This window comes from Scyliorhinus torazame, chromosome 22 (genome assembly GCF_047496885.1).
Source record: "Scyliorhinus torazame isolate Kashiwa2021f chromosome 22, sScyTor2.1, whole genome shotgun sequence".
Taxonomy (NCBI): domain Eukaryota; kingdom Metazoa; phylum Chordata; class Chondrichthyes; order Carcharhiniformes; family Scyliorhinidae; genus Scyliorhinus; species Scyliorhinus torazame.
In genome coordinates, this window is record NC_092728.1 from 96,092,693 (window position 1) to 96,109,220 (window position 16,528).

Genomic DNA, 16,528 nt, shown 5'->3' on the forward strand with positions numbered 1-16,528 from the left:
GAAGGTGCAGATTAAGCAAGAACAGAACATCAATCTGACTTGTTTGACCGCAGGTGAGTAAATCTGGGTGACTACATTCAATTAATCTAAAGATTTTATATGCCAACGTACATGTTTTTTGTATTTTTCGACCTATTGGCTGCTTGTAAAGCTAAGAACACATTGTGGAATGTGGTTGCTCAAGATCGTGGTATCTTGCTCATCCAGTCATTCTATCAGCACTGAGCGGCTCCCATTATTCAGGGGCTGAACTCGCTTTGGCATTATGTCCGCATCTACATTGGGTCGGACGGGGAGCGGGTGGGGGTGATTAATTATTGGCTTCTCCTGCAACACCCCCACCACCCCACACACACTCGCACTCCCACACACCAACTCTCACACATGCCCTCACACCTATATCCTCTCTCTCTCTCACACACACGCCCAGACACACATGCTCTCACACACCCACACTCTCCCTCACACATGCTCTCACACACACGTTGTCACACATACTCTCACATACCCACACGCTTTTACACACCCACACTCTTCACTCACACACACACACACATGCTCTCACACAAACACATCCTCACACACACATGCTCTCACACACCTACATGCCCTCACACACTCTCAGTCACACACACTCTCACACACACACAGTCTCACACACCGACATGCTCTCACAAAGCTGCATGCTCTCACACACCCACATTCTCAGTCACACACACGCATATTCTCACACACACTCTCGCACACCCACATACTCTCACACACCCACACATTCTCACACACCCACACATTCTCACACACCCACACATTCTCACACACCCACACTCACACTACACTCTCACACACATATGCTCACACACACGCGCTCTTACATGTTCTCACACACACACGCTCTCACACACACACACACAAACACACACACTCTCACACATACACACGCTCTCACATACACACACGCTCTCACAAAAGAAACCGATTCTCACACACCCATACTCTCACACACAGCCACTGTCACACACCCATACATCCATTCTCACACACACTAATGCACACACACTCTCACACTCTCTGATACACAAGCTCTCACACACTCACACACCCACACTCTCGCTCTCACACAGGCACTGCAAACACACCCTGACACACACATGCTCTCACACACCCACTCTCACACATATGCACACGCTCACACACACGCAAACCACTCTCACACACGCATACCCACTCACACACGCAAACCACTCTCACACACGCGTACCCACTCACACACGCGTACCCACTCTCACACAAACCCACTCCCACACACCCCTACTCTCTCTCTCACACAAACACACTTTTGTTCTCGCTCACACACACCCTCCCACTCACAAACACACATTTCTCTCCCTCTCTCACAAAAACACGCACACATTCTCACACGTGCTCCCACACACATGCTCTGACACACACATTCTCACACACATGTTCTCACACACCCACTCTCACACACACCCTTTCTCTCACACACACACGCTCTCACAGGCCTAGCAGGCCCAGACAATACTGGGACGGGCCTGTTAATGATATGCCAACGGCGTTTACTGTATATGTGACGTAGAATGCAAATCGAGGCTGGCGCCTGGCACCTGGCACCCAAGGCTGATGCCATGTCCTGGTCCCTCGACTGCAGCATAGAATGCCTTTATGCTTCTGGTGAGGCCCCGGAGCATGGCATTCCGTCAGACGCCCGGTGCCGGCCTTGGTTTTCGGCAAAGGTGTGATTCTCCGCTCGATCACATTTCCCGATTCCGACATTGGCCGATGGAGAATCCCGCCCGATGTCTATCTCTGATTAGTGCCAGGAGTTACTATTCTAACTGTCATTGTGACGAGCTCCAACCTATACTGTTTGTACAGTGTAGCCTCCTCTACATGTTTTTAACGAGCTCCAGGATGTGAGACTGCCTCTGCAAACAGTTTATTGTTGCTAATGAGAAACAGTCGGCTTCCCCCAAAGGATATAATGGGCGGGATTCTCTGATCCTGAGGCTAAGTGTTGACGCCGTCGGAAACGCCGTCACGTTTCACGATGGCGCCAACAGGCCTTCAGGAGCAGCGATACCGAGCCCCTGAGCAGGCCAGCATGGCACTGGAATGACCCGCGGCGCTCCAGCTGCCGATGCCGGTGTCAAATGGGCACCGTGGTCTGCGCATGCGCGCGGCTCCCTTCTCCGCGCTGGCCCCGACGCAACATGGCGTAGGACTACAGGGGCCAGCGCGGAGCAAAGAGGCCCCCAGCCCGAGAGGCCGGCCCGCCGATCGGTAGGCCCCGATCGCGGGCCAGGTCGCAGCGGAAACCCCCCGGAGTCGGACCCCCCCTCCTGCCCCGCCAGGCCGCCCCCGGATGGATGCACGCCGAGGTCCCGCTGGATAAGGCCACACGTGGACGGCGCCGGCGGGACGCGGATTTTTGTTGCGGCCACTCGGCCCATTGCGGGCGGTGAATCACCTATGCGGCCCCCAACCGGCGCCGCGCCGACCGCGCCAGCGCCAATGGTGCCGATTCTCCGCTCTACGGAGAATTGGTGGACCGGCGTCGCACGATTCGCGCCCGGCCGGCGATTCTCCGGCCCGGCGTGGGCTGAGAGAATCCCGCCCAATGTCTCCAGAACAAATCGGTGACCATTTATCTTTCATTTCAGGCAATCCAAAACCACAGATCACTTGGTTAAGAGACGGTCAGGAACTGAATGACAGTGCGGATTATCGGGTTTCATCCGGTGGATCCGTCCTCGAAATTTTCAAGGCGACATTGTCCCACACAGGACGGTATACCTGCCTGGCAACGAATTCCATCGGCGGCAAGTCCATAAACTACGACCTCAGTGTTCTAGGTGAGTGAGGCTGGGGGGGACATTAAAAATCAGTATCTTCTGGATTACTGGAGCGAGAGCATGGTGACCCACCGAATTACATTGCCGCGAAGTAGCAGGATGTGAATTAGTAACTTTGAACCCTCTCCCTCCCCACCAACTGTTCAGTGATCCCGACCCCAACCACATCACATTGGGCAGCTTTTTTATTATTCATTCCTGTGTCCCTCATGGGCAACGTTTATTGCCCAGCCCTAATTGCCCACGACTCAAAGACAAGGATAACGGAGTGGTTAGCAGGGCAATTTCAGAGGGCATTAAAGAGTCAACCACACTGCTGTAGGCCAGGCCAGGTAAGGATGGTAGATTCCCCTCCCTGAAGGACATGAGTGAGTGAGCCAGGTGGGCTTTTACAACAAGGTTCATGATCATTATGAATAATCATTACCAGCTTTACATTCCATATTTATTATTTTACTCAATTTAAATACCCCCAGCTGCCGGGGTGGAACTCATCTCTCCAAAGTGTCCGTACAGGCCTCTGGATTACTAGTCCAATTATATTACACTATGCTACAGCCCTCCATCTCTGCCAAGCAGTGATTAGGCACAACTCCCTGACTAGGGGTGCATTAGGGGAGGGGTGTCAGAGGGCAAGCACATCTTGGTAACCCCACATGGGGCAGTTTCAGACTGATATTGTGACGAAGGAAGGGTGCAGCGTTGGGGGAAATGGCACAGGGGAAAAAGAGGGGCAAAAACAAAAGTTCTTCCAACTTCAGTTGATTAAAAATGAATATGTCAATCGGTGCGGAACTATAGATTGTACAGATGATTCCTAGGCTCCTGTCTTTTAAAAGTAGTCTGCGTTTGTGGTTTCCTTGTGATGCCATAGGAAGCACCATACTCAATCCCCGCTCTCCCTCCTTTTCCCAGTTAAAGTCAGGAACTCACTATCTAGGGAATGTTAGACACTGGGACACAACCATCACTCCCTGGCGTCTTCAGGCAGCTCGTTCTATTTGGAATTTTTAATGCTTAAAGGAGTAATTGTAGGAGATTTTGGCAATGGAAAATGGAACACTTCAGCCCAGCTTCAATGTCGATGTCTCCCAGATCATGGACTTCACCAAGAGTAAAGCTCCCTGCACCATTACCCCAAGCAGAACCAAATGCAGTAAAGACAATAGATGTTCCAGCTCCCCCTCTCTGAATCACAGCCAATGTAGTGCTGCATTGTATAGTTTGTGGGGAGTAGGTTGTCCACTGAAAACTGCACCTAGAAAGCATAGTTAATCACATAATAATTCTTCCTACTGATTTCCAAAGCTAAACGGTGAAGATCGAACCACTTTAATGAAAACTGCATGATAAAATCTTTCAATTACATTGCAAATGTTTGAACTGTTGTGGGTAAAGTAAAATACATCATTTGGTGTAAATTTCCAAAATAAAAGCCTCTGGAACTGCTTTTTAAAATGTTTTTAGTTCTCTTCCCCTTCTCCCTCTTTCTCAATTCCCTCGTTGTCTGCGTTTTTCCCAGTTGGCTATCACTAGCTGGGCCAGTCTTTATTGTCAATCCCTAATTGCCCTTGAGAAGGTGATGGTGAGCTGCCTTCTTGAACCGCTGCAGTCCCTGAGGTGTAGGACACCCATGGTGCTGTTAGGGAGGGATTCCCAGGATTTTGACCCAGCGACAGTGAAGGAGCGGCGATATAGTTCAAAGGTGGATAGTCTGTCACTGAGAAGGAAGCCTTTTGATGGTGATGTTCCCATCTTCCTGCAGCTCTTGTCCTTCTCGGTGGTAGAGGCTACAGTTTTGGAAGGTGCAGCCAAAGGAGCCTGGGCGGGTTACTGCATCTTGCAGATGGGACGCACTGCTGCCTCTGTGCATCGGTGGGTGGAGGGACTGAATGTTTAAGGGGGTGTATTGTGCTGCCTGATCAGGGAATGGGCTGGGAAAGGTTGGACAATGACAAACCCATTCCGTTGTCACTCAGCAACAGGAGCAGCCTGCGATGGAGCGTCAGAGAATCCCTACAGTGCAGAAGGAGGCCATTCAGCCCATCGATTCTGCACCGACCCTTTGAAAGACCACCCTACCTAGGCCCAGTAACCCCACCCAACCTTTGGACAGTAAGGGGCAATTTAACAAGGCCAGTCCACCTAAGCTGCAAATCTTTGGACTGTGGGAGGAAATTGGAGCACCCGGAGGAAACCCACGCGGACACGGGGAGAAAGTGCAAACTCCACACAGTCACCTGAGGTCGGAATCGAGCCCAGGTCCCTGGCGCTGCGAGGCAGCAGTGATAGCCACTGTGCCATTGTACTGCCGCCTACTCGGAATACAGTTTACGCTTTTCCCGCTTAGCAAAGAGATTCCATGGCGCACAAGTTATGGCAAATCGCAATTCAATTGCGATCTTATACGGGTGCAGTAATACGGTGAGCAACCTCTCTAACACTGTATTGATACTCAATCCTGCTGCCGCCACTGGCTGGCAAAATAAGTTTATTTTGAAATATTTCATGACGACTTACAACAAAAATCATGAAGTTTTGCCTCCCATCTGCCCATTTCAGATTCATTTCTGTGACAAAAGCAAATATTGAAAATCTGAAATAAAAACAAACTGCTGGAAAATCTCAGCCGGTCTGGCAGCATCTTCATAGAGTTTACAGTGCAAAAGGAGGCCATTCGGCCCATCGAGTCTGCACCGGCTCTTTGAAAGAGCACCCTACCCAAGCCCACACCTCCATCCTATCCCCATAACCCAGTAGCCCCACCCAACACTAAGGGCAATTTTGGACACTAAGGCCAATTTAGCATGGCCAATCCACCTAACCCGCACATCTTTGGAGTGGGGGAGGAAACTGGAGCACCCGGAGGAAACCCACGCACACACGGGGAGAACGTGCAGACTCCGCACAGACAGTGACCCAAGCCGGGAATCGAACCTGGGACCCTGGAGCTGGAAGCAATTGTACTATCCACAATGCTACCGTGCTGCCCCTAATCTGTGGAGAGAGAGGCAAGAGTTAATGTGAAGTCCAATATTACTCTCCTCCAGAACTGATTAATTTCTTCACATTGATTTCTTCATCGACAAACTGGCTGAATCCCTACTACTCTTGTTCTTTCTGCTGTTCCCTGTCCTCTCCGCGTTCTGGTTCCCATTTCTCACCGGTGGCTTTGTTCCTCCGACCATGCCTATTCCTTCTCCATTCCTGTTCATTGCACTGACACCTGTTCTTTCCGCTGTTTCTCCGCTTTCACCACCTCCCCCCTCCCTGTTCCGCTTCCCCCATGTCTATTCCTCCCAGCCCAATTCCTAGTCCTCTGCCTGTCCTCATTCCTTTTCCTATCAGCAAGATCGGGAGTAAGTCTCGTGTTTGGGTTCTCAAATTACTCAGTGCATGAGGAGGAAGGACTAGCTCAAGAGTTTTTTGGGGGGGACAGAAAATCGGACATTACATGAGATGGACACTAGATATGAATGGACTGTCACTGGAAAACAATTGGTGATAATTATTTGGTGCGTTAGTCATTACGGTACAGAAGAAGGCCATTCGGCCTCTGATTGGATTGCCATGTGTGATGACTGTTAGAAATTGTGATATATATTGTATTTTATATCTGTCGTAGTAACGTTATTAAAAGCCTTGGTTAAGATATATATTTGTGGCAATAATGTTATTGAAAAGCAAGGGTTTAAAATTTACAGGCAGTGTGTCTACTAAAGCTGCAATTAAGTTGTCATAAAAGTGAGGGCACCATTGCTTCTAACCATTTACATGTTTACAGAGAGATGGCTAATGGGATATTGTTTTGATTGCTGCAGATTCCCTGGAACATAGATATCTTATGAGGGATTCTATTTAGTCCTGGCTAAGCAGGCGGTGGGATATTTTAGTGAGATACGGGTGATGCAATTAATACGGGGGCCAGGTCTGTCTGTAGTTTGCAGTTTTGTCAAATGCTGTTACGTTGACCAGAAGGGTCTGACAAAACAGGAGACTTTTCAGGTTGTTCCTGAAAAGGATCTCTCTCTCTCTTTAAGGGCGGCACAGATAAACAAGTAACTTATTTTGTTAACTTTATTTATAAGTGGCATTTGAACTGGGCTGCTTAATTGGAATAAGTGGCAGGTGTAGACAGTAAGTTCTAGTTTTTCTTTTTATTTAAGAACAATTTAGCTGTCAAGTGTAAAGCTATTTCTTTGATGTTAACATGGTTAAGTCAGTGTTTAAATTAATGTTTGTTTTAACATAAATGATTCCCATTGGTCAGAGTCATCACTCCTGGGGTGAAGTATTCTTTCCTCACAGTTTTAGAAATTTAAAAAATTGTTTGGGGTTCTCGTCTGGTATCAGAACAAAAGATGGGATCTGGAGTTGGGATCTGGTCCGGTATCCTAATTGATGTCAGCTTTTGGTTAGAACGTTCTTTCCTCTCACAGACTAGATGGCAGTGTAATGTCTGTGGAAGGTCAGAGTGTTGATCCATCACTGCCATGTGTGCATCATTTTCCCAGTTACGCCCAGAATTCCCAGTGTCGGTGAAGATGGTGCCCCGGAGGATGTCATTGTGATTGTGAATAATCCGACCTCACTGGTGTGCGAGGCTGTGGCCTACCCGAGCCCAACCATCACCTGGTTAAAGGACGGGGTCCCCTTCAAGGCTTCCAGGAATATCCACTTGTTGCCAGGTATTTCTCTGTTTGGTTTGTGTAATCCTAGCTCTTGTTCTACGACCATTCTGTCCCTGTACAATTAGAGAAGTAATGGTGCCAATTTTATGAAATGGAGGCACCTCGTGGGTCACGCAGATCAGGAACCTGTGGACACACTCACCACGACTATCTGTCTGGAAGGAGGATGGTAGGGAGTTTTGTTTTCTTTATTATTTCATGGGATGTGGACCTTACCGGCAAGGCCAGTGTCTTTTTTTTTTACACTTCCCTAATGGCCCTCAAACTGAATGCATTTCTAGGCCATTTCAGAGGGCACGTAAGAGTCAACCACATTGCTATGGACCGTGAGGAACATGTAGACAATGCAAGAGGTTTCATTCCCTAAAGTTACGAGGGTAGATTGGAGAATTTGGGACTGTTCTCCTTGGAGAGAAGGAGGTTAAGAGGAGATTTGATAGAGATGTTCAAAATCAGGAGGGAACTGTGCAGAGTAAATTGGGAGAAACTCAAGACCCTCCATTCGATGGAACCCGCCTCTCAATATCCACTCTGCCAAGACCCCTGAGAAGCTCATACCTATCACTGCCATCATTTTCTAAACCCCAAAGTACATCGACCCAATCTGTCGTCGTAGGACAACCTGAGCTGATGAACTGAATTCCCCCACTTTCTCTGAATGCTGAGGACAAGAATACTTTTAGCTCACCGATGGATCTCCCATGGCATTGCTCACGGTTCCTTGCTGGATGTGATAACTGAGCACATCGGATCACCTGGGCTCAGCCGATATTAGGAAACGGGGAGGTTCGGGATGAAAAAGACCCAGCCCCTGGGAATCCGCTGTGGAATATCTTTGGGTTATAGTAGTTGTATCAGTTTGAGAACAGCTACAGCACCACCTCTACAGTAAATAAGATTAACAGGAGTTTGTGTCATTTTGCTTTTAGAGGTCGTGCCGGGGAGAAAATACAATTTGTGGCTATTAATGCTATGGCTGGGTATTGTTACATCATTATTCATAAAGAAATATAGAATTCACATATACGCAGCACCTTTCACAACCTCAGAGTGAACCAAAGTACTTTACAGATTAGAAAAATGCAACATTGCTGCGGTCTCAAAAATTGTGCAAATAGCCATTTGGTACAGAATGTGAATATTGCTGAAGAGGGAGACATGCTCCCAAATCTTTTCACTTTGCACTCATTAGGATAAATGCAAGAATGCCAAATTTCAAACAACCACAACAATTTAGATTGCAGGGGGAAAGGACGCCGTTTGGTTGACAAGCCAAGCCTGATTAACCATGGGGTTGCCCATGGGGAGCGTAGTGCGTCGGCCGAGCATAGTCAACCTGCCAACCAATTAGTGCCCTTTACTCCTGTGGTGTAAATTGGTGCGGTTGCTTGCAATTTGGCATTCTTGTGTTTGTTCTGATGAGTGCCAGATGAAAAGCTTCAGCAGCATGCCTCTCTTCTCAGCAAGAATTCGCACCTATACTTTGTTCTGCAATACCATCCCCTTTTCTCCTCAGGAGGCCGGGGGCTCCAGATTCTGAATGTACAGGAGGAAGACGCCGGTCGTTATAGCTGCGTTGTGACTAATATAGCTGGGGAAGCTGTGAAAGATTACGAGCTCAAAGTCTTCAGTAAGTGCTTTTTCTGCGGTTTCGTACTAAGTGGCACTCGAATACTGGAAACATGCAAAAAAAGGAAACAAGGTCAAGTTATGGGCCAGCAGGTGCTGCAGGGAGTGGAAACAAAAAATGGCGGCACAGTCCGAGGTAATTGGAAGAGGTAAACAAGCTTTGCTTGGCTCAGCCTTGTTAGTGCTTTTACCTCGCGCTATAAAAGAACACCGGACCCATTTTAAGTTCTGTTTTGTGAACTTTTTTCTTGAACTTTAATTTCCATTTTTAAAAATTGATAAACAATTGGATAATTCATCACCCTCAGTCAACAGCTTTCAATCCCAGGTCCAAAATTTTTTTTAACCAATAAGTATTCAAAGAACATTATTTAATGATGTTACTCCAGGGTTGCTTTATCCTAACCCTGGAGATTAGCCTTTCATTCCTGCTGATTCCCAAGATAATCCCAGAGAGTTTACAGCCCTACTCAGATGTGCCTTCTAGTGGGAAATCGGTGTCCCAGGTGTTATAGGTGAATAGAATCCAGGCTGGTTGGTAAAGTCAAAACTAAGACACAGAGCCTTTCTTTACTAACAGAGTTTATTGACTTTGTTCAATCTCACAGTTCTCCCCTCACACACCCATCTATCCCTCTTTCTACTTTTAAAGAGCTAGATGAACCAATTGATAGATATGCTCCCATTTATATGCACTTAAAGTACTCACCTATGTATCCTTAACAGTATAACTAGCATACCATTAACATATTAATTTCTTGAAAGCCAGTTCATAGAATCATAGAATTTACAGTGCAGAAGGAGGCCATTCAGCCCAACGAGTCTGTGCTGGCCCCTGGAAAGAGCACCCTACTTAAGACCATGCCACCCCCTCCCCCTCCATCCCCGTAACCCAATAACCCCACCTAACCTTTGTGAGACGAAGGGGCAATTTAGCATGGCCAATCCACCAAACCCGCACATCTTTGGACTGTGGGAGGAGACCGGAGCACCTGGAGAGAGTGCAAACTCCACACAGACAGTCACCCGAGGCCAGAATTGAACCCGCGTCCCTGGAGGGGTGAGGCAGCAGTGCTAACGACTGTGCCACGGTGCCGCCCCAAAGGAAGAATCCTAAGCCAGTCTTTCCATGGGTTAGATTTACCCATAGTGAACCAGTCCAGGTATAGATCCATTGGCTGCGTTCAACTCTTCTGCCAATAAGTGTCTCTTTGAGTTGCGATGAAGTAACAATTCACTCAGTGCCTCCACCTATACGTACCTCAACTGGTACAATTGAAGCTGCTGGTCAGGTATGCAAAAAAACAAAAGCCTTCTTTTGGTTCAATGCGTATTGTAACCATGTCGCTAACTCTTTAATACTCTTTCACAACAGTTCCTCCACTGATAGCAAAGGGTGACCAGACGGCAGGAGGTTTTCGTGCCACCGAGGTGAAGATCAAGGTGAACACCACATTGACATTGACGTGTGAAACCTGGGCGACCCCAGCTCCTGCTCTTCGCTGGTACAAGGATGGCCAGGTAACAGAAATGAGCGGCCAGATCTGGACAAACCACATCCCACCTTATCCACGTTGGATTCCTTTTTTTTTTCCTTACTGTCTTTCATCCCTGATGGGGACAACCCAAAAGGTGCATGTGAAAAACCAGCCTGGCGTGAGAAAATCCCTGTGTTAATCAATGAGTGAGACTCGCAACAGGATCCTCTCAGACCTGGCCCCAAAAGCTTGAGAATTCTTCAGGAGCAGTGGGTGCACTGGTATAGAAATTGCCAGAATTGCGCCACTTGTAGAACTATCTTTGTTCTCACTCAGCGTATCTATGAGGGAAGCAACCAGAATGTGGACATTCTCTAGAGTTGCTCATGCCCAGGGTCCAATTGGGTGAGGAGTGTACAATGAGTGCATGTGAAGTGAAATGAAATGAAAATCGCTTATTGTCACAAGTAGGCTTCAAATGAAGTTACTGTGAAAAGCCCCTAGTCGCCACATTCCGGCGCCTGTTCGGGGAGGCTGCTACGGGAATTGAACCGTGCTGCTGGCCTGCCTTTGTCTGCTTTCAAAGCCAGCGATTTAGCCCTGTGCTAAACCAGCCCCAGTTTTGTCTGTCTGTCTGTCTGTTATCTGTCTGTGTCCGGGGGGGGGGGCGGGGGGGGGGGGGGGGGGTGGAATGGTGGGTGAGAGCTTTCACTGAGTTTGAAATAATTGTCACTTTCTGTGGATACTTTGAATGATAGGAGGAAAAATAAACGAGAACCATTTTGTCACAAGAGGAGTCCATTCAGCCCATCGAGTCCATGCCGACTCCCTGCGAGACCAATCCAGTCAGTCCCATTTCCCCTGCCCCCCCCCCCCCCCCTCTCTCCCAGTAACCCTCGGGTTTATTTCCTTCAAGTGCCCGTCCAATTTCCTTTACAGATCGTTCATTCATTCTGCCCCTGCCGCCCTCATAGCTGGCAGGTTGCAGGTCATGACCACCTGCTTTGTAAAAACGTTCTTCCTCGCATCACTACTGCAGCCCCCCTCCCACTGCACCCCCATCCCTCATCTCCCCCGTCCCCCGCAAAGCATCTCATGCCCACAGCCTTAATTCTCTGGTACACCCTTTTGAGCAACAGGTTTTATTACTGGGGCTAAGTATTGGGGAATGTAGTTTTTTTTCCAATTTCAGACACACAGTCACAGCATTTAATGACTTTTACTTCAGCCAGACCACGCACAGACCCAGAAGGATAAACAGTTTGGATCAGTCTTCATATATTCCTGTTTTACTGGCGTTCCATTTTAAAGTGCACAAGACCAACTCAAACCCATATTCCTATTTTTCCCCGTTTTACTGTGTTTCCTACTTCTGGGGAGGAAAGCTTCCTGGATCCTGTTCCAAAGGTGGGCCTCGGGCCCAAGCTCTAAAGGACGCTGCCCGCAACACTGGTTTGCGATTGCGCATCGCATAGCAGTCACCCCCCCCTGACCTAGCTGCCTGGGTGTAATTACGGAACTCGAGACAGTCCGCAATCACTTCCCAAGTGATCCTGACAGCGTTGGGGGGGGTGCTTTTGATCCATCCGCCTTCAGCGTTTCCTCCTCAAATAGAAATAAAAGAAAAAGGCTGTTAAAGCCCATGGATCTGACCATCTGGGATCAATCAAGATCAAGGCTTCAGAACCCATTGGACATCTGGGCTAGTCTCTGCTCCCCAGTAAATCCCACTGGCCCAGGAGTAGCTAATGCTCCCATTCCATCTTTTACGCACATTGCCTGTTGGAGACCGCTTATTAAAAAAGTCAACCGAAGGAAGCTTCCTCCACGTGGCCTTATAACACATGTTCGTGTTGGCAATCGCTGGTCTCGCCCCATTGTGACACAGAAAATATCTTCCTCTTAACCCTTGTTCAATTTAAGTTTTTCCTTTATCTGCTAACATGTAAAAGGTAGAAGACAGCAAGCATACAAATGTTCCGACGTTCACAAAAGCGACAAACTGCGGATGCTGGAAGTCTGGAATAAAAGCTCAGCGGGTCAGGGATTATTCTTTGGAAGAGAATCATTCAGCTGTGCTGTGCACTGTTAGAGCAGTTCTGGTACAAGCTCATTGAGCTGAAACGTTAGCCCAGTTTTTCTCTCCACTGATATCCCCTGACCTGTCGAGTGTTTCCGGAAACTTACTGTGTTTATTCTTGCTCCTACGAGCAAGGGGCTGGTTTAGCTCAGTGGGCTAGACAGCTGGTTTGTGATGCTGAACAAGGCCAGCAGCGCGGGTTCAATTCCCGTACCAGCTGACCCGAACAGGCGCCGGAATGTGGCGACTAGGGACTTTTCACAGTAACTTCATACTTGTGACAATAAAAGGTTATTATTATAAGACTAAATTAATAATAATCTTGATAAGTGTCACAAGTAGGCTTACATTAACCCTGCAACGAAGTTACTGTGAAAAGCCCCTAGTCGCCACACTCCGGCGCCTGTTCGGAGACACAGTGGGAGAATTCAGAATGTCCAATTCACCTAACAAGCACGTCTTTCAGGACTTTTACCATGCCTCCGACTTCAATATCTTCAAATTTGAACATCACCCCCTCTTCTCTAACACCAAACTATTCCCCATGCTCCCTTGCCGAAACTATGGCAGGTGGAAAAATGGCTGTTTCCAGTTGTTACATATTGCTCTGGGGATTCCGTGGATGTTGCTGGAGCTGTCCTGGGAAACTGTTTCCATCCCCTGTCTCCCCATTCAGCGTGGAAATCCCAGCACACATAGGGTAGTGTCCGGAACCTGGGTGGGGGAGGGGAAAGTGTCGGATATCTACCAGGAGCTGTTGGAGGTGGAGGAAACCCTGGTGGAGGAGCTTAAGGGGCAAGTGGGAGGACGAGCTAAGTGGAGAGTTAGAGGCAGGTCTATGGGCGGATGCCCTACGCAGGGTCAATTCCTCCTCTTCATGTGCCAGGCTTAGCCTAATACAATTTAAGGTGGTCCACCGGGCACATCTGACAGCGGCGAGGGTGAGCACGTTTTTCGGGGTAGAAGATAGATGTGTGAGGTGTGCGGGAACCCCAGCAAACCATGTCCACATGTTCTGGGCATGCCCGAAGCTCAGAGGGTTTTGGCAGGGGTTTGCCAAGGCAATGTCCACGGTTCTAGGAACTCGGGTGGTGCCGAGTCCAGAGGTAGCGATCTTTGGAGTGTCAGAAGAGCCCGGAGTTCAGGGAGTGAAAGAGGCCGATGCCCTGGCCTTTGCCTCCCTGGTAGCCCGGAGACGGATCCTTTTAATGTGGAGGGACCCGAAGCCCCCGAGTGTCGAGACCTGTGTTAGTGACATGGCTGGGTTTGTCAGTCTTGGGAAAATAAAGTTTGCCTTAAGAGGGTCAATGTTGGGGTTCTCTCGGAGGTGGCAGCCGTTTGTCGACTTTCTCAGGGAAAATTAAAATGTCAGCAGAAGCAGTATTCTGAAGGGGGGCGGATAGGTGTTAGATAGCTGAGGTGTATGAAGATTGGGTCGGGTGGGGAAGTTTTTATTTTATCATGTCAATGTCATTGTTATTGTTTTTGTTATTGTTATAAAAATTTGCAAATACCTTAATAAAAAATATTTTTAAAAAACAGAAATCCCAGCACACACGTACACGTACGCACCGACTGCGTGGAGCTGGGTAAATGCACCCATCTCTTGCGCGCCATTGGGTCGCTGCACTCAGAGAGAACCTGGGCCAGAGGTTTTAGGACGTGCTGCTGTAAACTTATTCCAGCCCAGTGTGTGGGCATTGAATTGTATCCATTTCCTCGCCCTGCAGCTGCTGGCAGGAACTGAACATCTCCAGATCCGCGCTGAAGGACACGTTCTCCAAATCAAACACACGAGGGTGTCAGACACAGGGGTTTACACCTGTGTGGCCACGAACGTCGCAGGGGAAGATGAGAAGGACTTTCATGTGAACATTCAAGGTCAGTAACTATTCCCGAGGTGGCAGCTAGCACGAATACTGTCCCCATTCCAGAAGGTCCCTGTGCGCTCTGCCAATTTCCTTTGCCCCCCGCCATACAGTTCCAGTTTGTCTGTATCCCCACTCACAGTTCCTGATAACTTATACACAATTCCATATGGTTTGGATTGGGTTACAAGTGATTATGGCATCAAAGGGATTCCAAAGATACCATAAATACTGAGATCATTCCTCTGTGTCATCTGAACCCCAGGTTTGGACCCTGCTGCTTATAGTGTGTCTGCATTTCCAATCACCAAAATAATGTGTTCCCCTCTCAGCCACGTTACTCTCAGGGAAGGGCAAAGGGTATCTGCAGAAATCATGAACTGGCATGGCCCCTAGTTGACTCTTTAATCTACTAAACTCTTTGGGGCCGTGCTTCCACAAGCCAATAGAATGATAGGATTATAGAATGGTTACAACACAGAAGGAGGCCATTCGGCCCGTTGGGTCGGTGCCAGTTCTCTGCGTGACAACAGGGGCTTCACTTCGAAAAGTACTTCCTCGGCTGAAAAGCGCCCTGGGACACCTGAGGCTGTGCAAGATGCTATATAAATGCAGGTTCTTTCTTGCTTCCCTGAATTGGATGAGCAGGACTGTGTGCAATGCCTTCATCGCGTAACAAACCTTTTTCTTCTGGCACGCACTGCAGTGCCTCCAATCTTCCAGAAGGTGTACGGTGTGAATGCTGCCTGGGAGGTGATATACCGGGAGGATGAAGCTGAGGAGATCGTGGAGCATCGGCAAGTGATTATGAATAACACAGTCTCTCTCTACTGTGAGACTAACGCCATACCACCACCCAATCTCTCCTGGTACAAGGACGGGGAAGCTCTCTCTGCCACAGACGATATCCTGATACTGCCAGGTAGATTCCAGGCCTCCTTACTCATTTTGTTTCTGTGTAATTTGGTGGATAGCTTTCCATTTTTGATGGTGAAGGGACCCGTGTCATTTTGCCTCAGAATACCAGTTTGAAGGTAAATGACATTGTTGCGACACAAAAACATATCTTCCAACTTGGGTGTAACCATTGCCCCAAAATATTCCAGAACACTTTGCACAAGACCATAAGGCATAAGAGCAAACTTAGGCCATTCGGCCCATCAGGTCTGCTCCGCCATTCAATGAGATCATGCCTGATCTGATGTGATAATCCTCAACTCCATTTTGCCTTATCCCTATAACCCTTGATTCCCTCACTGATTGTTATCTCAGCCATACTTACCGACCCAGCCTCTACAGCTCTCTGCGGTAAAGAATTCCACGGATTCCCTACCCTCGGTGAGAAGAAATTCCTCCTCATCTCGGTCTTAAATGGGCGGCCCCGTACTCTGAGATTATGCCCTCTGGTCCTATACTCTCCCACAAGGGGAAACAACCTCTCAGCATCGACCCTGTCAACCCCAAGAATCCCATATACCTCAATCGGAAGGTGGCAAAGCTTCCTCAAGAAGCTATGGTCTTGTACACAATTGGGGTGGAGTTGGGTGAAGAGTTAGAGCATCATTCTCTCATTCATTGCTGGAGGCTTGTTTGAAACGGAGCTCAACTCGATGGGATAAAAATCTCCTCTTTCGACGGGCTACATGAAAGCCAAGTGGAATAAATTGGAAAGTTTCAGTCGGATTCCGAGTGGGGATGGGTTAACAGCACAGAGCTTTGGCACTAAAGGTAGGCTTTCCCATCCAGTGGCCCCTGGGTCTGTTGGGAAACGGTTTACCTCCTGCGGATAAAGACCAGGGCTGGGATTCTCCCCTACCCGGTGGGGCGGGGGTCCCGGCGGGATGGAGCGGCGGGAACCACTGTGGCATCGGGCCGCCCCAAAGGTGCCCCCACGGCACAGGCCCGCCCG

General features: G+C 48.5%; 1 protein-coding gene across 1 annotated transcript in view; it reads left to right on the forward strand.

Annotated features, from left to right (window-relative positions):
• Positions 1-16,528, forward strand: part of LOC140399244 (hemicentin-1-like) — a 492,970-nt gene that overhangs the window by 317,657 nt on the left and 158,785 nt on the right. The window contains 7 exon segments of the mRNA XM_072488667.1: positions 1-53; positions 2,682-2,873; positions 7,388-7,561; positions 9,081-9,194; positions 10,569-10,714; positions 14,482-14,632; positions 15,326-15,541. The exon segment at positions 1-53 is cut by the window's left edge and continues 34 nt beyond it. Coding sequence (XP_072344768.1) covers positions 1-53; positions 2,682-2,873; positions 7,388-7,561; positions 9,081-9,194; positions 10,569-10,714; positions 14,482-14,632; positions 15,326-15,541 — 1,046 coding nt within the window.